Genomic DNA, 25951 nt, shown 5'->3' with positions numbered 1-25951 from the left:
TCATTCCGTTCTACTTTCCACTGTTTCAATAGGTACTGTTCGGAATTTATTCCATGCTGAAGTTTGACAGTTTGTCATACTGACCGAATTCCGACTGACGCTGTTTTGCTAGGGAGTTGTTTACCTGCTTTGCGACTAGAGTTTTTTGGGTCAAATACGCGCAGCACGGGTCCTCGAACAATTACGAAAAGCACAGTGAACACTGCTTGAAAATACCCTTTGAATCGACTCCCGTCACTCGTGAAATTTGATTCTTAAAGTAAACAACGATACGAAATGAGTGGATCCAGAGACGATGATGATATGTACTTTCATAAAAAGGCGAAAGGAAATGTTTGGCTCGACGACGAAACTGAGATTCTAGTTCAATTCTATAGTGAAGGTATGTTGGCACTCTCTGCTTATAAAATAACATCGTCCTGTAATTCCGGGTCACTTATAATTCAAACAAAGGATGTCTTCTCTATTTTATTATTGATGATATTGTACCAATTTAATTTTCCTTTTAACTAGTTCCTTGCAGGAATGTTTAACCCTAGAATTGATGCAATGCTTTAGGTTCCATGTAGGTCGGTAAATCTCAAAATTATTTTAAAAGTCACGCGAACCAACCAAACCAACCAAAAGTTGAACAAAGGAAAGCATTTGTGAACTCCCTTTTTGCATTTTCAGAATTATCTCAAACCCCAACGGTTGGGAAGTACCGACCTATCCAAAGCTATATGAATATCGCGAAGAAACTTAAAGCCATCGGCTACACTCGTTCACCCCATCAAGTGAGAAACAAAATTAAGTCACTAAGGGCAAGCTACTACGCCGCCCGGCGGGGAAGCGATTTAGATCGTCAACATTGCTTCATGTACGATGAACTCGACAAATGCTTCCGTGATTCCAGCAGAGACTTGCCACATAATCATGACGGTGAGTTGATTGGTTACTTGAGCTTTATCGTATATAACCCCTATTCCCTGCAGATATGACCCAACTGTCCTCAGACGATCCAATCGGTCTCGTGGAACCCTCCTCACACAAAAGACGTCGACAGTTCGGAGAAGCGAACATTGTGCATGATCGCAATGAGTTTTACGAAGAAAGCGAAGGAATACACAACGATTACTATGGAGAGTGCGATGATGACGAGTTGAATTCATCCTCGAGAAAGTCGAAAAAACCTCGGATAACTACGACAACCACTAATATTGAGAGGATATCGCTGGATGATAATGCTGAGAGTACATTGGTAGAATTCATGGCCGATCAACTAGAGAAACAGCGTCAGCACCAGCTGGAGGTTACTAAGATTTTCACGACTGCAATGAATGATCAATTCAAAAAGTTTTCCGACCTGATATCGAACTTAACGCAACAAATGTTCGAATATTCAAGAAGTAAGCAAGTGGTCCTGAATACAGAGAACAAGATTACGGAAATATTAGATGATATGCCCAGTACCGACGCTTAGTTAGCTTTTGCTTTTGCAAAGATAAGAACTGTTCCATAAATCCCAGACACTGCTCCAGACGCACTTTGGTGTTTGACCTTAGTTTTAGTGAAACGATTAGTAGTTGCTTTTCAAATATTAGGCAGCATGTTGCATATTTTCACATGAAATAGAAACCGATTTCATTCAAAAATACGTATTTGGAATTCAGCAAAGAAATTGCTCGAGACTAGTATATGGTTGCCGTTCACCCTTTAGTGGAGCATAGCGCGTCAACCACACCTACTCGCCACTGTTTACGGTAAGCTGAAATGCGCCTCAACCCCTTCCAGGAATACTCAAGATGCTTTCACTCCTCCATTGTTCTTCGCCATGTATTCCTGGGCCACCCATTCGTCGGTCATTTTCGGATAGTGTATTCCGCGGCACGGCACAGCCAGCAATGCAATTGTCGCCGCTCCATGATGTACGATCTGTACGCCGACGAAGTTCTTTGTTCGTAATTGTATCAGGCCTACGTTCTACCATGACACGTTGCAGACAATTGTTGACGAAGGCTCGGAGCTTTTGAGTAGCATCGGGTGAAAATTCAACTCAATATCTACTTATATCTTGAGAAGATGCCTGGGGCTGACCAGAATCACCCCTTTACACCAGGTCTTTGCGCTTGCTAAAGGGCCACCACTCCGTTTCAGAAGGCCTCTTCCGGCGGCCAAGGAACTTCTTAAATTCAATGAAAGGAATCCTAAAATCTACCAATTGGTGGTGCAAAACTCAGATGGTGACAATGGTCTATCTTCGATCTATAACTCTTTGCAAAGCTTGTTCGATACTGTAATTTTCAATGTTATTCCCACAACTTCTAATAAGCTCCAGGTTGCCCTGTCCTATGACTTGAGTGCTACTTGTGGTAGACCCCGTGTGGCGGCTGCGTGTGGTAGTGCCGGGGAGAGCCTCAAATCAAGGGGTTTTCGTGTTGGACGGTGCTTTCCTTCCAGGATGAGTGTGCCTGCGCTGTAGTTGGTCCTGAGGGGATGCATATCTCACGTTTTTCCTTATAATTAAGAACCATCTTAGCCGCTGAACTTTTTGCCGGTTTTTCAGGCCATCAATAGCCTTCAGAATGGGTAGAGATGGCGGAGAAAGTTACTATAATTACAGACACTCTCCATACCTGTAAATTACTCGAGCAAACTGTGCTGTCGCATCATTGGGTAAAATAATGCTTCCGATTCCCTTTTTAAATCACTGAAAATTCTACTGTGCCCGACGGAAAAAGGCTACCCACTGAATGAACTCGCCCATGTTGAGGCTTGCAAGGCTCTGAGGTTTAGACCTACCAAAATAGTCGACCCCTCCCATGGGGGAGTTCTTAAAACAATTCAGGAATACTGCTGTGGAGAATGGAAAAGGACTTTCTGACAAAATCACGATTTAAACCTTGGAAACAGAATTGAACAAATGAATAATAATTTTTTGGTGTAAGGATTATGCCCGGGTTCCGATTTAGTGTAGATGATACAATAAGTTTTTTAACTTTAAACAAATCTTTTTGAGCAGAGATCCGTGCATGATTGATGGCCTTTTATGTTTCTTTAAGGAAGCTAGAATCAGACTAATAAATATGGGGTGTTTTCACAGTTTCGAGGCACAGAATTTCCTACCCTCCTCTTTTCCTTTCTCTGCTCGACTCATCTTTATAGTCGCGTAGAATTACCCGTTCCACACCGTGTTAGCTACCTTTAGACCACCGTGCAGCTTTTACGTCCGCATTTCGACACAATGTTACATTTTAATTATTTATTACCAAATTAATAATGACTAAACATTTATAACCTTAACATTAATGACCAACATTTGTAAAGCCTGCAACACGTGTCTAGCCTGTTCGGGTAGGCTCGGACACTAAGGTGTTGGCAAGTGTTTCGGCTTTCATGATGTTTGGCTTTTTTAGCCAAGAACGATAGTGTTTTTCTAACAACGTAGGCTAAGTGCCTGCCATTAGTGCTGTTTGTGTAATTCGCAGGTGATATCAAGTCTCCTTTTGGGAAGTGTTATCACAAACAAAAATCAATAACAACAACAGCGGAAAACACTTTCCATGTGGTACTCCCATATAGCAACACATAAAGAACATTAACAAAGAATAGTCTCAAATTGATATTATTGTTGAGATAACTGTATCTCCAGATTTTAGACAGGGCAGAGAAAGTGGATGTGGCGCTGTTAATGCATTGAGTGACATCAACTTCGGTGCCACTGTGTCGGCAGAAACCACGGTTCCAAAATATGCAAATTGATCAACGCGTTCGACGCCCTTCCATTGGTGCTGTGTGAGAAAAAATTGAATGGTTCATTGAACGGGAGTCTAGCAGCATGAGGAACATCTTTGGTAGTTTAGGATAAGTGAGGGATCCTAAGTCCACAACCACTTGTTGTTGGACCGGTTTCTACTGGATATAATTCGCACCCTTGGCGTGTTTTCCTAAACATATAAATGGAGCGTTTTCCATCCGATGCCACTCACGGTCACGCTGCTCCCAGGGCAGAGGTGAGGCAGCGTCTGAAGAGTTGCCTCTGCCCTGGACGAAACCGTTTGTCCAACAACATCTTTGGTCTTCTTCAGCCTTTGTCCCGTTCACGAGTGGGGTCGGTTCATCGTGATCGGGATGTTCAGACCAATCTTAGCGAGTGTATAGTTGTTAGTGCGAATTACGTAACCATACCATCGAAAACGTCTCTCTCGCAATTTTTCCACGATCGGTGAAACCCCATATCGATCGCGGATATTCTCATTTAGGATATGATCAAAACGTGCCACGCTACTAGTCCAACGTAACATCTTCGTCTCCGTTAGCACAATACGCCATTCAGTGTCTTTTATAGTCGGCCAATACGAACAGGACGTACGGCATTGTGGCAAATTTTAGATTTGAGAACTTCATTGAAACGTCCATCACAAAGAACACCAGTTGTGCAACGCCACTTCATCGGGGGTGCGCTAATGCGTGAGGCAATTTCATAACGTAGTTCTCCATTGTTTCATAACATTGACAGTCATTGTGCCTGTTTCATGGGGATTGGTCGTCAAAAATTCAGTTTTATTCAGATTCAATCTGAGACCGTGGTGCATGAGGCGATCATTCCATTTTTAGACAATTTGCTCGACATCATTTTTGCTACTAGACGCTAAGAAAACATAATCTCCATAAGCATTGTATAGAGCGCTGGACGTTAGATGTCCCGTATGACAGTGTCCATAACAAGAACAAAGAGGACGCGAACGGTTGTACTGAACCACTGTATTTTTCCAACATTCATTATAACTTTGAGAAATTTTCAGTTAAATGCAAATACTTGCATAGGTATTGCATTTTTTAAATACGTTAACTATATCACCTCATCCTCATTGTGGTACTACAGCCCGACGTCGGGCCCTGGTCGTCTGAATCGTTGTCCTCCAATTATCTCAGTCACATTGTCGGGTCCTCCAATCTTAGGATCCCAGTATTTGCTCAGCGTTTCTATATATTGTATTCTCTCACCGTTCATAGCCTTTTTAGGCAAGCAATCGTTGATCATTCGTTGGACATGCTCTGCTCACCGAAGGCGTTGTAGTTTAACGAATTTCAAGACTTCTAGCTCATTGTACAGTTCATAAAAACTCATGGTAGTACCGAATGCGCCATCAACCACGTTCGTGAAACGCTTCAAAAATTCGCCGAAGAACTTTCCTTTCGAATGTGTTTAGTATCACCTACAACACCTCGCGACAACATTTTAGTTGTTTTCGGTTGTTTATATGATTTCAGAGTGAAGCTTTTGGAATTATGTGCATAATACACATCAGTAGACTTTTGTAAAACAATAGGAAGAAAAGGTGTGAGGAATAAATATGAGAAAGGTCAAAATTCTACGCTCTATGAAAGGGGCCTGCCAACTGTGAAATTGCTCACTATTTGGGCTAGAGCCATGGAATTGCCGCAATATTTTTGCCTGACCCCATAGTTTACAATGAGCGAACACTTTCTGGTCGCACACAACCCCAAAGTTGTCGCGAAAAGCGGAAAATTTTTCACGCTGCTTTAAATGCTACACGTCGGACCAGAGGCAGTTTCGAAAACTCTAAATAAGTCACCGAATCTCTATCATACACAAAAGCTTAAAACACCGGTGGTAAAACCAAAATATTATGAAATTAGAGCAAATTTCACGTATTATCATCAGATGTCGATACATGAACGGAACAAGGTAAAACAAGTTCCAATGAGTACCCTTTACCGTTTCACTTCTTTATGCTTAGATTGGCTGGCACCTTGAAAGAAGGTTTGCCTTCATGATCCAGACGGACTTACCAGATATTGGCGTGATTTGAGGAAAGAACCGCGCTATTTGGCGATGTCCAATTTTGATAACAAATCTGTTATAATTTGGGCAGTATATTCGGCACTCGGCAAATCGATAGCATCGACGTTCACCGCATCCGCTGGTATCCAAATCAATGTCAAAAATTAGCTGGAAATTCTGTGCAACTGTGTGATAATGCGATATATTATATGTCGCGGTCTACAAAAGGCTAGCTTACCGCTAATAAAGCACCTATTCTAGATAGAACTTCACGTTTTTTCAACTTAAACTTAATAGAACATCTGTTGGACATCATGTTTCAGCATATTTATAACGATTGCTGCCATTTCAACATCATTGAAGAGTTTATAAGGAATCAAAGGTGTCTGAGCCGAAATTGAGCATCAAACGACCAAAAATCTTATTTCCAACACGTACCGACTTACCGGTGGGAAGCCAATTCAATATGAAAAGGATCTGTGTAAAACGAAACCTTATTAAAATCGTTCTTGCTGTTGATTTTGTTTGTTCCGCGTGGTCCTGGCAAACTAACGATGCAATGCTATGTTGTGCCGATTCGGCTTATGATGACTCCCAACAGGAACAGAGTGACAGGTTCTTGCCTATGAAGCTAACGTTTTCGACCATATTCGATCATATTTCGTGGACATATGGGAACTATGAGATCCCAGACATACAATGAGTGACCAACTCGTCGTGCAGAGTTTAAAGGGGACTTCCCATACATGGCAAAGGGGGATGTAAAATTTCTTTTCACCTAATGTACCCATGTGGAGTATCAAATGAAAGGTCCCGATCAGCACTTTAACATTAGTTTTAATGTAAATTGTAAAATGAGTAGGTGAAGGGTAAAAATGTGCAAACTTAAAGTGAGAGGACTTATTTTGTAAAAAAAACCCAATCCAAAAATCTGGAAAAAGTCAGGACGATGCGCGCATGCGAAATTTAGGCCTCAAAATATGTCCCATTCGGATATCTGCTCAAATAAACCAACTTTTTTAATTTGAACGGAAAACCTCTTTAAGTTTATTCTAGGTTTATCAAATTTTGCGGCGTCTAAAGGACAGTATCGCCCACAATACGGCTGTCAAAGGTGTAACAGTTCAAATTTATTCATTTCACGCGAATTTACTGCATGCAAATAGGGTACCGACATCTTAATTAACGAGAAAAATTGACATCCAAGTAAGATATTTAAAGTCCCATATATGAAGAAGCTACTTCTCCCCCTAGAGGATATATAATGGAGGTGAAATATGGTGGAAGAGGTTTTATGGTTCGTATGTATATGTATGTATGGCGTATGGCGACGACGTATTGCATTTCTCCTGTTCACTCCTTTGTGGTGTGCATCTACAGTCTCACGTTTCAATGAAACTGTTTCAGTTTCATTATCATCACACATCCCACCTGATGTGCAAGTGGTAAGCCTACAGCAGAGGGACTGTACGAATCCATGACGACCGGTATTCGAAATCGAAAGGCTGGCACCCAACCATGTCGACCTCGTCAGAGGTGGGAAATATAGTCCCAATCAAGGAAACTATAATAATAATAATCGCTGGCGCAACAATTCATATTGGATCAGGGCCTTGAAGTGTGTTAGAACACTTCATTCACTGACTCAGGTACTCATTTACAGCTGATCCTGATCCTGAGATATCCTACGTCAAATCACGATACAAATTCCACTGGCACCAGTGAGATTTAAACCGCCACCTTCTGTACGACAGCCTTGTGCCCTAACCACTCAGCTATCTGGACACACGGAGACTATGGAGCATTAAAATTATGTTAATCAATTAACATCAGCGCCATGAAATTCAGAATCAAACGAAACTATAAATATTTCCAGGATAACAATCCAAACCAATTGTCAATGTATATCGTGTGTGTTCGCAAATCTGCTTCGACTGCTAATCCGCAACGAAAAGCAACTTAAAAAGTGAAGACTATATTTCACTCCGGTTCTCAACCTAATAACACCTGGTGGAGCATCACCTCACATGGTTGAAATGGCTAGTAGTGCGAATAAGGACTGTTCTTCTAAGTGAAATCGCCCAAGCGAAGCTGCTATCTCTGCAGAGCTGCTTGTTCTACTCGTCCGTAAATCCTGGGAGTCTGAGATATATCCCAGCGAATGGAAAAAGGAGATGATTGTCAAGATTCTGAAGAAGGGTATCTGCCTTCAGCGTGACGATCGTTTACATCGCTTCTCGTGGGGTTAAACATCGACCGCTTGTATGTTGCTAATTGAGTAATCCACCTGAGAATATTGATGAACATTGGGCCGCCATCAAATAATAGCTATTATCAGAGCGACATATGACGGCGCAAAATGCGACTTGCCACACCAAAGCAGAATCTCAGAGCAATTTTAAATTCACAACGGGGTCTGACAAGGCTGCACTTTCGCCAAAACTATTCCTTCTTGTTGGTGGCTTTCCCCATGCTGTCTTGTCGGGAAGACGTGAAAGGCTTTAATAATCAGCATTTTTTTTTTCCTCAAAAGCCTTGACTACGCTAATGACATTTTGTTCTCTCACTTTACTTCGTTCGCCAACATTATGTATTCCGACACTAATGACAAATAATAAGGTAGCTGAAAGAAGGCTCTAGACATGCCTCATTTTTGGCTGTAGGAATAACAGAAAGCCAGGTTAACCAAAGGTCGGACAACCAGACGTCTAGTCTATATCAATGAATTTAGTATTTAATGTTTTTTAAGTCATCAGTACCTTTCACCTTTATTGTAACATTACAGACTCGCCTCTTTCGGACCTTGGTTTGCAGCAAGGAACACGTCCAGTCACCTCTTACGTTATGACAAAACAAAAAGTCGAAATTGGTTGCTTTGTGTAACTAGCACGCGACCACCCAAGGAAATGGACAAACGACAAAAAAAAGTCCCGAATCAACATTCATGGGCTCTGCCCGCCAAGTATATTCGTGGCAGCAAATTTCAGTTTGAACTGAGATTGTACATAGCTTGACGGGCTACTGTTTCTAAGAAATTACTAAGGAGTACTGGACTAAAATCTTCCGTCCATTAGTACAGAAGGGTCCGAACTTCATTTTTCTCAAGAAAAGACCACATCCGTACAGTACGATCAGCTGGTTTTAACACCACGCCGTAAACTTTTTGGAGACGTAAAGACAATTTATGATCAAGAAAAGCTTCTACAACACTGGAATAACACACATCGGTAAGTCCACCGCAACAGCCCTTGAAATGATAAAAATGCAGTTTATATAGCCAATTCCAAAATCATATATTTCATTTTTCGAAAGCAAAAATTTTCATTTTTTTCTTTTAAACTGTTTCTAGAACAGAACAAAATTTTGTTGATATTGAAATTAAAAACTGAATGGAGTCTTCATAACGTTTTCGATAGCATACATTAATTTAGCATTGGTCAAACTGAAGTTGTTGTTGCTAAGCTGTTAATAATTGTCAGTATTTAGGAACAAAAAAGCATTTAATTTGGAAATGTGCTTCCAATTCACAATGGATTAGCTTTACCATCGAAAAAGTAAATGCATGAAAGCGCTAAACAATTGAATTAATTCGCTGTAACTAAGAAATCAAAAAACAATACTTCCGGCTCAGTCTTTCTGTGTCAATTATCAAAATTAAAACAATGCAACGGAATCTGTTTCATAACTATTTTCACTAAAGAGCACCGAAATCAGAACACAAACAAAAATGAACTCAGCACACAACGAACTTCTCCCACAAATGCTTTTTGTGGACAATATTTCAGATGATCTCCCAAATATTCTAAACGCTCGAAATAAAAGTGAATGTTACAGCTCACAACTTTTATTTACTTTTTTTTTGCTCTCTTCATTTATTTTTTTTTTGATAAACACAATCACGAAATTGGTACTTTTACTTTTGTTTTTTTTTTCTGGTCTAAGATCCTCCAATTTTATTTTTTTCTTCATGGTAAATTTCCAAATATATTTTTAAAGTAATTTCTGTAAATTTAAGGATTTTATGAAAAATTCGTACGGGAATAAGAAAGAAATGAATTACTCAATTTCTTATTAGAGCTTTAAAACCAATAATTGTTGAGGAGTAGTAAAAAACTGTAATAGGCGACTGAATCAATTACGGGAAGAAAAACTCGAGCTATTTTCTTTTTCAAAAAATTATTCTTTTAGTTCGGAAATCATAAAAAATAAAAATATTTTTTGATCATTTTTCTTTTTATAGTTTTTTTGTTTGCAAACATTTTTTGTTCTCTTGTTTCTGGGAGTCAAGAGTTCAGAGAATTATAAGAATGAATTTCAGCTGTTTTATCGTGTTTGGATATTGAACAAAAATTTGAGTTATTTCCACTTCTGTGGAGCATGATGTCTAGATTTTCCTCTGTTGCGTTTCCTTCTTAATTCTCCTCTGTTGATTTAGTGTTTCTTTCTCTGGACTATTGAATATTGAATCGATTTCGTTTACATTTGCTTTGTTACTAAGTTATTTATATATATAAATTCTTTTGAAGATGTTATGTAATCCTTTCCTCCCGTCCTTCCGTAACACACAATAGCATTTCAGCGGCAATTAATGTGCATTTTCCCCTTCCACCGATTAATCTTGCTTAAATTCATCACGTACTATCTTCCAGTTCGTCGTCTAGCGTAAAATTTCTTGTTATCGTTTATTTTTGTTTTCCTGCTATGTCTGTTCCGAAGCTCGTCCGTCCGTCCGATGGTGGTTCAAGTAAGTTGTGTTAGTCTTCGTCCTCCGACTCGGCTTGTTCCAACCAAGTCAGCCACGTGTTCACTTGGAATAGAGCTTCACCTTTGCCCGGATATTCATCAGTAATCTCCTCCTTCCAACGGACAAACGGTTCTTCTTCGATTACGTTACCTTCGTAGAGATTTTTGAACCAACGGCATAGCATTCCTGTTGGGTAAAACGGATAAGAATACAAACATTATAATCATGTTCCTTTCTATTGCAAATCAAAATGAAACCCACCTTTCGGGAATCCGAGATTGTGGCAATAAACTTGAAGAGCATAAACCGCGATCAACTGAAGATCGTGGTCTCCATGTAAAAAGGCAGCCAGAACGTTGTGATATTTGTTGAGAAGAGCTTGTTCCTTTTCAATTTGGGATTTATCAGGATTCTGTTTGATGTCTGCATTTTCGTTGAACGTCGAATCCTATAAAAATATAAAGTAATATTTAGAATCGAGCTATGACCGGTCAATTCGCTCCAAAGACAACATAGGGATTGACTGTGGAAGACGAGACTCACCTGAACTACATATTTCAAAATCACCGTCACCAGGGCCGTGATAAAACCAGCATCGCCGTAATACTTGGAATCCACATTTCCTTTTATCCACTTGTAGAATGTTTGCGGGTTTGGATCGGTTTGTATTTGTTTCCACATCTCAGCTTGCAACTTAAGCAATGGATACAAAAAGCTCAGATTCCTGTCGTCCAATATTTCGGCCATACGATCTTTGGTACGATCGGCTTCAGGCAGTGTAGTCATCAAACTGACCTTACTCTCCGTGAATAAGTCGCTCAGTTGATTTTTGCCCATTATCTTATGTAGCTGCTGGAGAACAAGCAAGAAGAGTGGATAGTGTTGTCCGCCTTTTGTGTAGGAAGCAATATCAGCGAGCTTGCAGATCTTGGCGTTGACAGCGCGCGACAGAAGTGTAGCAACCAAGGTTGTGATGCGTGGAATAGTCGCCTCCTTCTCGCTCATGCGATTCACAATTTGCCGGAAAGCTTCAAGCAGAGAGTTAGCTGGAATCTTATTTTCTCTACGCAGTTGTTGGATGAATTCTATAACACGGTCGTATTGCTGCTCCGATTTGTCAATGATTTCGTTGAAAATGCAAACGCAAGTTTCCTTCATGAACTTATCAGGCACTTTCAGTTCATAGAATGAGGCTACAATGTCGTCCATGTTCTTATCATCGTTCTCGTTGTTATCGACTATAAGATTCTCCTTTAGGAATGTCTGAACTTTCTTCAAAATCTCATCTTTGCTGGGACCTTTGTCTTTCTTCGATTGCTTCTTCTCAACCTTTTCCGTTGAACCTTGTTTCAGAAGTGACGCGTCCTTGCTCGCCGTGTTATTTAGTGGCGCCTGTCCACTGCCAATGGATTGCGATGACGAATTTTTCATTGAATTTTGCGACAAGCTAGCGTTTGAATTGATAGAGGTCTGCGATGTATCGGAAGCCGGGGCAGACGTTGGACGCGATTGTTGTTGAATCGAATTCGCTGATGGCGTCGAATTGTTAATGCTATTCGCGTTTAATGAGTTATAATTATTAGAAGATTGAATACTTGGTGGTGGCGTTGTTATGGGTAGAGGAGGTGTTTTAATATTGACATTAGCTTTAAAGAGTAAGCTATTAGCAGCCGGTCGCATCTGCAAGTTTTCAACAGGGTCTTGTGAAGCTGCAATCAGATTACGTTTAAAGCGTGGCGCCAAATCCTTGTTATTCATCATATTCGAGTACGATGAGTTATTGTGCGAATTGTTATGCTGATTGTGGCTATTGTGCTTGTTGAAACGATTGTTGTAATTATGACGGTTGTTGTTTTGATTGTTTCGTTCGTTATGGTGCCGGTTGTTGTTATTGTAAGAGTTTCTGTATGGGAAAAACAAAACGACACATAAGTATTGCGAAATATGATAGCTGATCATTTTGAAACTCACGGTGACATAATGTGGGATGGGCTAGACACTCCGCTAAAGCTGTTGAACATATCATTGTAGCCTGACTGAAGATTCAAGGGGAATCTGTTCATCCAATTGTCACTGTCTCGCTCATTATTACGCATGTCACGATTCCTAGGCAAGAATAGTAAAGCACGGTTGAAAAAACGATTCTCGATGTCCACACAAGCAACAAGCTTACCTGTTTATATACGGTGGCCTAATCATGTTTTCATCATCTGCACGTATCTGTCGTATAGGTACTGGACCCTCAGTGGTACCCACTTTACGCGGTATCCAGTTATTCTTACGAAGTTCAATTACATCCCGCAACATGAACCGTATTCGTGGCGGATACTTCTGTGAATTTGATCGTTGTTCCATCTTTTCAAAGTACTGTTCCATCAACTTTTTGCCCTGTTCAAGGATAAGTTAAAAGTGAGTAAGAGTCTCCACACATCGGAAGTGCTAGCGACAGCGAAACGCTGCTTCGCACAGGGTCATAGGAAATCAAACTGCAATATTTACCTGTTCTGTATCCAAGTTCTTTCCGCACGTCCTAATAAGCTGACAGAGACATTCCATATCTTCGCATTTATCCTGTATTGTGACATTTTTTGATTTCCGATCCAATAACTGTTGTATGCATTTATGCAAAATGTTCTCCGATAGCATATGCAATTTACTAAGTTCACCAATGAATTTAACATTGCCAAGCATACGCTGTTTGGCAACATGACGTTTTTCCTCTTCCTCAGGTGTAAGCGGACCATCATGACTAATAATATCACTAGTTGTTGAACGATTTAAAAATTTATCGCGACAAACATTTAAAAGTAAACGCAAAAATGTGCACGTATTCGATGGTGGATCAAAATTTGGTGCTTCGTTTGATAGTCTCTTGCACAATTGTGCATACATAGACGAATATTTCGGTTCATCTAAGGCTTTTTCAAATATCAAATAAATAACACCATTCAAGATAACAGTTGAATTTAAATCAATTTTAAGTAAATCATCACTTAATTCTTGAAATTTTTCTGGTGTAAGTTTATTAAGAATGCCGCGAACCTGTGAAAAAGAATGATTTCATTAACTACAATTGTCAAGCTTTTTACATCAAGAGGTAAACTAATGGTCGCAACTGAATACTTGGAGATCGGCTTCACGTCCACCACGTACAATTGCATACAAATTTCCATGGTGTGGTGCTACAGCAGAAAACTTGAGCGCCTTTACCATGAGAGTACAAAAGACAAAGCTGCATCTCAACTGAGATTTTATGCAATTTAGCCAACTAAATCGGAAAGTCAAAAGCATTCATTTACTGTATTTCAATTAAACCAATTAAGGGTGTCTTCACTCTACGGTAAAATCGTATAATAGTTGCCGTCTTTAGTCCAACATAGAACATGACTAAACAACAGAAACATTTCATGACAAGCACGGAAACAGATAACAGATGTCAGTAAACTGTAAACGATCCCACGGATAGGCAAACTGCACGAGTAGAAAATGGAAGCTAACAAACTTGGCAACACAATTGTTTTTCAAATGAAAAACCGTTGCTTGACAATCACTATAATGCATTTCCCTGCTATATATTGGAAATGCAGCAGCTTATAACTGACGTTAGAAAGTGATCAATGCGCTGAACAGTGGGTAACACTTCAATAGGCAAACACTCGGCGATTATCATTATTATTAATTGTATAGTGTTTCCAGTAGGGACGGGTCAATGTTGAAATAAACTGTGACGGATTTATTGTGTTGGCGGGGCCCCTCTATTATTTATTACTCAGTGACTGATGTGAAATGACAGGTTAGACAATTGGGCAAGTCCAAATGATAAAACTACATTATCAAAATTAATGTGTTATTTAGGAAAAAAGTAGGCCGAGAACATAGTCCCGTCTATGAAAGAGAGAGCACTCAAAACTTGACGAATGTTGCGTCGGGATTTGAGCGTGAACAAGATTCTACTGGTACGCTGAAACTTAATGAGCAGCATAGACAACGTCGTTTGTTTGGTGACTGGACATCGGAATGATTGAAGGAGACCCCAATTTTGATCGAGAAATCTTTAACGAAGGCGCAATTTTGGATGAATGCCTATGTAAACAAGCAAAACTAGCAATGCCAAACTAAATTATGTTTACCGGGTAGTAATGTATCCACAAAGTTATTGTTCGCTGCGGATTTTGAGTGGCTATTATTCTGCGCTTTTTCGAAAACGACGTTGGTGGCCCCTTCACCCGCACCTCTCGCGGGTCAATGATAACCATTTTTTTGGCCCAAATTGAGCGATATAGACATGGATGAGATGTGATTTCAGCAGGAAAGCGGTACACACCATACAGTGGATGCTACCATTAAGCATTTCGCATGAAAGATTCGGCAAAGTCAATGGAAACTGGATTTCTTGCATCCTTACTACTATGGGGAGATGCGGTGAACATTTGAAACCTCATCTCACATACAACTTTTACTTACTTACTTTTATTTCATTTCAACATTGACTCTTTCCAGCTTCTGATTTGTTTCTATGTTAGGAATATTCAGCTGTCTATGGCAAGTAGCGATTCTCCATTTTCATTTTACATGTCCAAAAGAACATTGGCGCCCAGGGAGCTCAAACTTTAATTCTGGATATGAAAGCCACTAGGGGGCGTATCTCAGAGTACACATAGTGGGTGTGTGAATCTGTACATTTTAAAAAACATGGCAACCAATCGATTATTTGCTGTGTCAACGCTTACGTGTTGTCAACAACAATGGTGAGAAGAGCGACATGCATTCGACCAATCATGGACCGAATTAAGGAACAAAAATATCGTGAGATTTCCTAGTCTACCAAAGTTTAATATCAATAAACCAATTGTTGATGAAAACGAATGGCAGCGACTCAACAATCGTGTTTGGATTGGCGAAAGGAGTTCCGAAGCACGTGGTAGGGTACAAGCTGTTTTCGGTAATTATTTTCCAGTTATTCAAAATGTTGAGAAATAGATAAAGCTAGGCAGTTGTAGCAGTTCTTGTCAAGTAACCTCTCCCATGTGTCAGAGCGATGGCTCAAGCAGACAATGCTTCAGCTTTGACGGTAAAGCAATTTGACAGGATAATCAATCTGGCTTCTAATTTCGTTAGCATCGACGTCGATGACAAAGTGCGCAAAAGGAACAAAAATGCATGAATACGTTGCAGTCATTAGTTCTGAAATGAATCCGTTTGTACATCGAGCATATTACGTACATCAAATGATTCAGTATTATCGAATGGGCAAACGAACTGATAAAAGGACTGTGCGGGTGATTATGCATCTATCATTTCTACTTGGGTGCAGAACAGAGATGATTCTACAAAAGCCTCTTTACTCAGCAATTGCAATTTGGATTCGATGGCATACCCCATGGAAGTAGTCAATGATCCTTTCAAACGAAAAACTGACGCACGCAGCGCAGTTGAACCCCGGGAGCATCGGTTTTGTTGTCCCACCTCCTCGCTGAATACTTCGATGAGCAGTACAAACGCCACGACAGATGAGCACTCAGAGGACTCTCATCGGCTAGAAAGAAAAAATCTCACCCCACCATGTCAGAGAAATAGGTGCGAATAGACCAGATTATGTATATTTTAAGATTTTTCATATCAAAAAAATGATAGTGGTGTTCAAAAGGAGGGTTGGCGCAAGTTTTAGCGAACCGGTAACGTGGGGTATAGATGTGATCGACATGTGCAAGATCAGCTGAAGAGAGAAAAATGGTGTTTACGAATTTCATAAAATAAATTGGTTGGGGAACGATTTTTTCAGCGATAAATTCCAATTTTTCCAAGATATGAATGTCTGCCAACTCTTTCTCATTGAATTGAATGAAAATCAATTCAAATGGGAAGTCGTGACATCGTGTACCTGCCGTGCCAGTTGCAAAGACCTTAAACCTCCGTGCATTTTTGAGCACAGCTAGTCGTTAGAAGTCCAAAATTGTTTCAAGGCTACAAATAAATGATGATCTAAAGGATTAGAACACCTATGCGTATACCTAGGAACCGTTTAGGTAAATTCTAGAGTTTATTCATAGAGTATATTCTGCCAATATGTTTGTCCATACAAGTTACATTTAACCTATCCCGCTTTCAAATTGCCATCTGTCAGTATGGTGTAAGCAAACTTCGATTTGCACAAACATAATCAGAGATAGAGGACCAAAGAGTGCAAGTCACGTCAGAAAATGGCCAGAATGATTCAGAAAAGTATGAAATTATCAGAAAGATTCCGAAGATTGAAAGCCCCGAAGTGATTCCTTTGGTCCTCGAGGTCCTAAACAGCGAACTTAGCGCCCATTCAGAACGTGAGGAGGACTCAGATTTGACTTCATCAAATTTGTGGCCGCGGTCTAGTCACTCACCTAGAATGTATCATAGATGTCGTGAAGGCTCCCATTTCTGAAGTAATGGGCACCATGCATACAAGAAGTTAAAACCCGCATGCAATTACTTCTAGGCTTGAGCAGATTCCTCGAAGCTGGCAACTGTGCCAAGTTTGGGGCAAACAAAATTATGCCCTGTGTTTATAAATCGGTGAATAGCCGCCTCAACTTCAATACAATTCAACTTTCCTGCCAGCAGCTCCACCATCTACTGATTCTGTTTCATAAACTTCAAACTTTTGGATAAAGAACTCAGTATGGAAGCGATACATGTACTTAAGCCTTTTCGTGAAATTAGAGCTACTAATTTAGCAATCACATGTTTACAGGTGAAAAATCGCTGTTTTGCAGCTTTTTTGCCTCCATTACTGCAAAACACATCATTGACTAATGTTTCATGACTAGTATCATTTCCATTCTCATCTGTCGCTAGTCAAATGCCCCCAAGCGCTCAATATTTTCATTCTTTCTTTCCAATACAAATTTTTTACGTATTCCCGTCCAATGAATAATTAGTCAGGTTGTTAATGATAAATACGGCAGTTCATCGATTCTCATTGTTTAAAAGGAGTTGATTCTGAAGAGCTAAAAACGTTTCCGCTGAATGCCAACAAGTCGAGATTTGATTAGAAATTGATGAAATTCTGTAATTGAAGATTGTTGCTACGTAATTCCTCTTTTTGGCCCTTATCTGCTTCCCTGGACTAGAAACCCATAGCGGAGGATCGATTGCATTGTCACATTTTTCATTCCTATGATGGTGGAGTGGTGGGATAATTACGCCACTGTAATCTATCTAAAAACCAAGCAGATCACGATCTGATCAATCAACGCAGGAATTTTTATCAGTAATAAACTGTAATATGAATTTAAACAATTTCCAAGGATATTGCCAACTAATTTGTTGCTACTTTCAATAACGGATAATGAAAACCTGTTTTAGTAGAGCAATGATTCTGGAAAAGGACTAACATTGCAAATACCCACATACTTGAGGCCGTACAAAGCTCCTAGACGCAACTTTGTTAGAACGAATGGCTGAGGACTTATTTTAACTTTGACCAATCTGTAACATGTTTTTAGAGAGACTCTATAACATAGCCTAGAGCCAAATGTGTGGCATGTTCTCCCATCTAGAGTATGGGATTAGAAATTTTGGATATAAAAAATGTATGACCGACCAACTGGCGAAAGTATATTATATGATCAGAGTGTCAAGGTGGCTTTAGATTTGGCAATCAATTATTTTCGGCGAAAGATGCCGGCAATAATAACTTGGAATACTAAGTGTAAGCTCGCAGTGTTAGCGATTGAATTATTTGAAATAATTAAGACTTGTCTTTTCTTTTGGCTAATAATATTTATACACCTGGCAAATACTGATATTTCGGGAACCACTTGTTCAGTTCATCAGTGCTACAGAAATGTGGTTCCCGATATATCGGTATTTACACAGTTAATAAACATTACTTGAAAAGACAAGTCTTAATTATTTCAAATTACTTGAAAATGTCGATCGCACTGGAAATAGAATGAGTCCGGTTGATAGAAGCCACAAAATGATGAAGACCCAAGTCGACATCCAAAACAAATTGGCAAAAAGCTTTCCAATAATTATCTTTACCTCGGTGTTCAATTACGTCATCATCAGGGCAAACTTTGTGGATACCAGGAGGTATGCTGCTCATGCTCTATTCAATATGCAATAATACCTTGCGCGAAAAACAGACTCAAGAGCAAATAAAATAGGGAGTCAGGATCAACGAATCGAAAATAAATAAACGTTGATCCAAGCGTCAAAAAAGTAGATCGATTTGGTAAATTATATTATTAAAAATGATCTGAAAAGTATACGGAGCAATCAAGAAACATGAGAGAGCAATAAATTATATAACAGTTGCTTGAAACCCCACCAGAATCACCTTTGATTAAATTCCGAAAACTAGAATGACTCGAGGATCCAAATAGTGCCAACATTGATTGAGAGATACCAAGTGTCGATAAGGTTTGAAAATCAAATAAGGATGTAAGAAAAAAATGGTTAACACGAACAGCCGGTGAACTACGGATTTGTCAAAAATGAATTGAAACGCGATAAATCAAGAGCTTTAGCTAACTTTTGCTCCAAGATGGGCGGAAATAAATAAATTTGTAGACATGCTTACATCAACTACCGAATAAAGCTTAAAGACCTTCAAGAATGCACCTCCTACTCCGATATAATCTGCCGAGTTTAGTTGAATATCAAATCGATGTGGAAAACAATCTACAATAAATTCGAGGCAATGCACTAGGTTTAATAGAAACACATTGATAAAAAATTCTCGGGCATGAAGTGCATCTCCATTATCCCAATGAAAGACTGGGTCCTTACCGAAGCAATTTCCTGCGACGAATTGAAGAAAATGAATGCTAAGTCCGAATTCCTAATAATTAAATTGCTACAATAACCAAGACCCGAACTGCCATTTGTTTATAAGAAACCCTGAATATTTCCTACAATTTCCTCATATTGCATTTGAAATCATCCTTTAAAAGTCCATACAAAAGAAAACAGAAATCGAGTAAGCCTCTATACCTCACCTCCTCTATTACCTCCCTTCACTGGGACTGAAATTATTTCAACCGTCATCCAAGACACTCACTTAAGATACATATATTTTGTGGAAGGACGAGGGAAATTCTGACTTCGCGTACATGATTTAAACCTTTAATGATTGCCCTACATGACACGAAAATGGAATTAATGTCTCAAGCACTCAATGTTGGTAAGCATCTTGATGATTGCATTCAAAACTTAACACAAAAGCAGCAAAATGAAAGTGTAAAGTTTGAAGATAGAAGGGGAGCTAACAGAAATTGGTGAAGCCTTCTGACGAAAAACTTCACAATATTAACACTTATATTGAATCCGACACTCAACAAGATTATCTGTAGAAAATTCACGGCACTAAACACATGAATGAATTGTAAAGTGCTCGTCATTATAAATGATCTTCGCATTTGAAAGAATAGAAAATCAACTTTAAGCGCAATCTCCAAATTTTCTGTTGGTCTTCCATTGTAATAAAAGGTAAAATAGAAATAACTTATAAAAGCATTATGAAAAAAACAACTTACTTTACGGAAGATTGCGTCGTTTTTGGCCTCCTGTGTGAGTCCATGTTGTGGTCGCAATGATGGAGGGACCCAGCGTCTAGATGCGGGGGGGACGTTATTATCCCTCCCCGGTACACGAGACTCTGGCCCCGGTTGCTTGGGGGCTTCCGTCTTGAGTGGGTCGGAAGGACCACGCTCTAAGCAATTACTTGCTATTCCTGCACCGCCTACGTCACCACTACGTCCACTTCGTTCGCTATCGTTACGAGCAAGCGCGGAACCCGAATATTGTTCGTCACCGTCGTCCGTATGATTCGATTCACCGTAACCGTTAAGTTTGCCGTTTTCGTAGTTTCGCGCACTACCGGCTCCACCGCCAATATATTGGCGACTTTGGGGCGGTGGCGATCTAGTTATTGGCGGCGAAGAGATCGGTGGCGATATGCTGTTATCGGGTGAACTAGCACCACGATAGTTTCGGAATGATGGCGGACCTTGTTGCTGGTCTTGATACGGCCTATGTTGTTGGGATGAGCGACCTAATCCGCCGCCTACCCCACCCTCACTACGTGAGGTTAGGTTAGTATTGCGACTGTTCTCAACTATATTTCTTCCTTGACCAATTACGTCACCTTTGGTATAGTAACGCGACGACGAGTCGTTAGGAAACGGTCGCCGTGGTCGAGGACTTACGTCGGTATCGTATTGACGAATTTTGGCAAAGTTTCTATTAAAATTGTTAGAAAAATTATTACTCTTGTTGTTGTGGTGGGGGTTGTAGTGGTGATAGCTGGATGGCGGAGGTGTCGTTGTACGAGCACTCAACGCCCCCGATGAGAATTGTTGATGCTGTTGTTGTTGTTGGTACTGTTTATCCGCAGCAGTAGTCGTCGTTGCAGCTGAATCCGTCGTAACTTGCGATCCTCTTTGATTAGCCGTAGTTGCAGTCTTTTTCAAGCTATTCGTCAATTTTAATACGGAGGAATAATCAGCAGCTTCGATTATTTTTTCACTATCTTCACCAAGTTTCTCCTGCTGCTGTGCCGTTATTCTTTTCGCTGGAATGGTGAATAATTTCGTATCTACCGAGTTTCCTCTCAAAATTCCTTCTCCTACGAGCACTTTATTGGTTTATGGCAATGTATTTCTTACTTCCCGTGTATCTTTAAATACCGTACACGTTGAGTCACTTTGTTGTTAGTCTGTGCGAGAAGAAACATTCTCTATAGTTTGAATATGATTTCAATCTTAAAAAGCAATCAAGAGTTTCCCGCCAAAATACAAACGGGGTCAACCAAAGAATTAATGGTATTCATCTACTGGAAATCTATTGAAGAATGCTATGCAAAATTTACTCACTTCTCTTGTTCTCGTCTTCTCTCTTGTATGTGTGTTGTACGGTACGTACGTAAACAACTTCTTTACAAAATTTTCTCTAATAATTATTTGGCTAAACTAAAAAAAGTGTTTACTTTTCCGTTACGAACTAAGAAAAGTTTCACAGCGGTCCCAGATTCCTTAATTTATATTATTTGGGAGTACACTGTATATTTAACTTGATTTGATCGGCCTTAAGTTTCCTGCAACAAAACGGAAAAATTTACAGATTAGTATTTTCAATGGAAAAAGTTTACACAACTTTCTTTGTTTAACGTTTGTAGACAAGTTTCATATTTTTTATTATTTACGCGATTTAGTACGACTTAGTTGGTTTAGTTGGTGTGACTTTTAATCTTACTTATTCTTCTGTCAAAAGACAAGAAAATTCATTACTGTCCGCAAATTGAGATAATTGACTTAAACTCCTATGTCTTGAGATGTTATTTAGCTTCATCTGTTGTAAACGTTGAACTTTGAACCGATCACAAAATCCCCCCATCCTCTTAATAACTCTGTCACAAAATGATTCAACTTTTTCACTGGGAATAGAACACAATGTAAAGGTCAAGTGTGAAAGTTCATTATCCCGATATTTATCACTTAAAATATATACATAAAAAATAGTCATATCAGATGAAGACGCAGTAGACAGCACGCGGCTTTAATGTCCCCCACCGTCATGACACTTCGATTAGTGAATTCGAGAAACCACACCAAGTTTCTTTCCACTCTTACTTCACACAGTCTATTTATATGTACTACTTATAAGCTGTGAACTTCACACTAGATCAAGAAAGAACAAGTAGCTTGACATGGCCATGCACCGCATCGCAATGCCGCCGCGAGCATTTACTCGACACTCAACATTGAACTGCTACCTCCCACATGCATCAGTCGAATCTCTTTGTGTCGATTTCCGTTTGCTCTTTCAAAAGATGCTTTATTCTTTTATTCTGACTGACCCCCTATTTAAAAATTTATGACTGCACGCAATTTCCAATGATTTCATTTCACGAATTGGTAGAGACTGAGACCAAGACTAAGGAATGTAGCGGTCAATGACGTGATGGTGTCGGGTCTGTCTCAAACTAACCAGTTAGTCAGCTATTCCTGGAATTTTCACGTATCGACCGATACCTTTACCGCTGGACTGTACGTGATTAAAGACAGGATTTGTTCTTTTATGAATTATAATACCATCTCGCAAACAAGCCCGTAAGAATACATCGAACCAACACGAAATTGCGTCCTATTATCTCGTTTTCTCATTCACGTGTAGTGATGCTGAGAGTATTGAGCTAAAGTAGATGACCTTCAAGTATACAGAAATCTCACGTTCTTGGAGTCAGTTCTTCATTGAGACCATGGCGGTCGATGATTCCTTCTTTATATTTGGTTTCCACCCGACGGGCTGCTGCCACGGTTAAATATCATTAGCCTCATGACTACCATCATTATTGAGAAGCGACCATGTATACAAGCTCAAACATCTTTGTTATAAATAATTTTTCACAAGTCATTGCACTCAGAAATTTTACTTTTCGTATTGTCTTTTGTTAGATATTATTCAGATCTTTTGACTTGGCAATGAATTTTTAGTTTCACACGTAATTACATGAATTGCGTTTTATAAAAATGAGTTATCAATCATTTCCCAGAAAGTTCGTTTAAGGTGTTCTCATATTATATATATGAACAAATATGATTTCTATAAAATATCCACAACATTTTTTTTGTATCTGAAATTTAAGCAATTTTGTCATCCACTTGTGGGCCCTTTACCCTAACTTTTTGGCACCCGCTCTTAGTACCTTTAAGTTTCCAATCTTCATAGCTCTTTATTTTCGTGAAATGATATGTAAAATGGACCTTCGTTTCTTGGTTACTGCATTTTTATCAACACTTCCAATAGGCATGCATTCTTATCTGTTTATTTCGTTATTCAGGGTTGGAACAAGTTTCTAATCACCTTCCCTAGAGGCAGCAGAAGCGGGGATCGCCCCTCTTTTAACAATACTAGATCTGACCCGCTACAACTTTCATTTTCTTAATTCATTTGTGTCTGATTTCACCTCAATCTGAATGTAGCTCATTATTCGGAATTATGTTCGGAAAAAAATCCTCCAACGGCTCGTCGTAGACAATTTTCAGAAGCCTGGAACGTCTGGGTGAAAGCAATCGAGACAACTAATCCGCATACATTTTTTTCTAACGAAATAACACTTTGAATTTTATGCAAACTCATGATGCAACAAAGAAACGCTGTTTACCTTTGAAATCTCTACCGAGATAAATATTCGAACGGGCGTTAAGATAGTACGAAAAGGAAGAAGGGGTACAGAATATAGAATAGACCGAGGCAAGAGTGTAGAGCAAATTAGGACTGTATAATAAATCAGAAGGTAAAAGGGGAGGAGACGGGACAGGGAGAAAAAGGAAGGAAATTTGAAAAGGAGAAGAATGAGAGACGATCACTTTAATAAGACGAATCGGAACAAACGAGATTTCGAAAACTGTAAACACTAATTCAAGGAAGAGAAACCCATGTCTATGAAGATTAATGGTATATGAAAATTCTTAATTCATGCAAATTGTTCCATCAATTAGGAGTTAGTAAGACGTGAAAGTAAACGTGGATTATCGAGACTTTAACAAAGCCAGGAAATATCCACGGTTAAGATTTGAATCCGATAATTTAACACAAAATACTTGTTTATCGATTTAAATCCAAAAAAACATGTTACATTATACAGATGGATGAAACAATTTTCTTCATGTTCCACAAAGGAATAAGCGATATCAACGATGGCAAAAAGATGCTATCAACTCAAAGTAAAACAGATTGTAACTTGACGTTTGATTGATGTATTCACATATGAATTTCGATCTAAACTTCTCAAGTAACTTTTCACATACATGATTATGAAGTAGGAAAAGGTGATTTGAGATAATGGAAATGGATAGCATAAGGAAATATCGATGGATTAGCGAAAACCTGCCTCACAGTTCATAGAAACATTAGTAGGCAATTTTCTGAAGAAGGACTCTACGCGGATAAATCAACAACATATCATAATTCTAAGATAGGAAAAAGATAGGTTTAGTCTGACAAGTGTGAGCAGAGGAAAATAACCTACCCGACCTTAAGAGGAAAGCAGAGCAGTAAGCTAATGCTTCGACTAGTGATCGTGCTATACTCGCAATGTGAGTTACCTCTAGTTACACTACACCTAACCCATGGTTCAGCAAGCCAAATTTGATAAAATTCTCGAAATAACCAGCAAATATTTCTTGCAAATAAAAATACTTCAGTTTTTTCTCAGATTATTAAATGTGAATTTATACGATGTCTGTTAAATAAAGCTGTCGCGACAAAGATCAGTAACAACTTGCAGGAATACCAAGTGCATATGCTGATTTCCATGACCACAGCACTATTCAATCTCCGCCACGTCGTTGATATATCTTACATGTAAGTATTGTCGGATTTTCACTTTATACAAAATGAAAGAAAAAGTTGATTAACTTGCCGCACAAAATTTTATTTAAGAATTCTACATTAAATTGAAGCAATGAGAACGACCTAGATAAAGGAGTGGCACCAACAGTTGAAGATGGCCTCTCATCAGTGGAGAGTAAAACACCTTTCTGGTAGGCCCTCAACACCCAAAAAACGATATAACTGGTGAACGTAGAACGACTTCGACTGAAAACCGCATAGTCCCTACTAACATCTTCAACACAGTGATCACTAGTGATGTCTTGGTTTTATGGGAAATATCCAGGAACCAAGCTATAGACATCAAAATGGCAGCATGCAACATCCCCGATGGCCAAAAAAGCGAGGACGTGTTGTATGCCCCCTATTCACTCCTCTGTAGATCGTCTCTTTCGTATCTAAATGAGATTGTGTTTCAGTTTCATTACTATCACACTTAATATCAAGTGATAAGCCTATAGCGGCAGAACAGCACAAAGGCACGAATAGAAACATCCATGACGAATTGAGATTCGAACCCGCGTATACGAGATCAAAAGGCTGCACATCAACCTCGTTAAATTTATATTGACCACCTTTCTGTATTCCACCACACCAATCAGGGCTTGCTGCGACTTTGTTTGGCTAGTCAATCCGAAATGGAGATTATGTTTGCTTCTCACGCCAGATTACATGCAGCGATGTTTTTAAGGGCTAATCTACAGACGCCAAAAACATTGAAGCACAGATTTTCATGACGAACAGAGTACTCTTCAGTTTTAGGTGGAAATATTGCGGAAGTGAATAAAGAATTAATGGAAGATGTTAGTTAAGATAGCGATTACCAAGATTTTGGCACCGGAAGTCATAGAATGACGTTGAAACGGCTATGTTTCTAGTTCTAGGGAGGCGCGAAGGAATTTTTAGATTCAATTATCCCTGGCGATCAGAACTGGATATACTACACGACACTTCACACTACAGAAAAATTCAAACAAACATGGTCTATTGAAAAAGTGATGCTTATTTTGTTTCGAGAGAGAAAAGGTGTATTCTGTGAGAAT

General features: G+C 39.3%; 2 protein-coding genes across 2 annotated transcripts; one reads left to right on the top strand and one right to left on the bottom strand.

Moving 5' to 3' along the window:
* The first annotated feature begins 88 nt into the window (after positions 1-88).
* On the top strand, positions 89-1634 carry LOC119648818. Its single transcript, XM_038050670.1, has 3 exons — positions 89-382; positions 673-921; positions 975-1634. Exons 1-3 carry the CDS (start codon positions 277-279, stop codon positions 1460-1462), a joined length of 843 nt encoding a protein of 280 aa, XP_037906598.1. The 5' UTR covers positions 89-276; the 3' UTR covers positions 1463-1634.
* Positions 1635-9056: 7422 nt separating this feature from the next.
* On the bottom strand, positions 9057-21160 carry LOC119649143 (eukaryotic translation initiation factor 4 gamma 2; the record flags this gene model as incomplete). The annotated part of the gene is made up of 7 exons (XM_038051154.1): positions 9057-10718; positions 10794-10980; positions 11076-12435; positions 12504-12638; positions 12706-12920; positions 13032-13574; positions 20051-21160. Coding segments are annotated over 7 exons (3726 nt in total), but the record flags the coding sequence as incomplete, so codon positions are not given.
* Between the last annotated feature and the right edge of the window lie 4791 nt (positions 21161-25951).

Source organism: Hermetia illucens, chromosome 2, assembly GCF_905115235.1.
Source record: "Hermetia illucens chromosome 2, iHerIll2.2.curated.20191125, whole genome shotgun sequence".
NCBI classification, from domain to species: Eukaryota; Metazoa; Arthropoda; class Insecta; order Diptera; family Stratiomyidae; genus Hermetia; species Hermetia illucens.
This window is presented reverse-complemented; position numbering and strand designations above follow the sequence as displayed.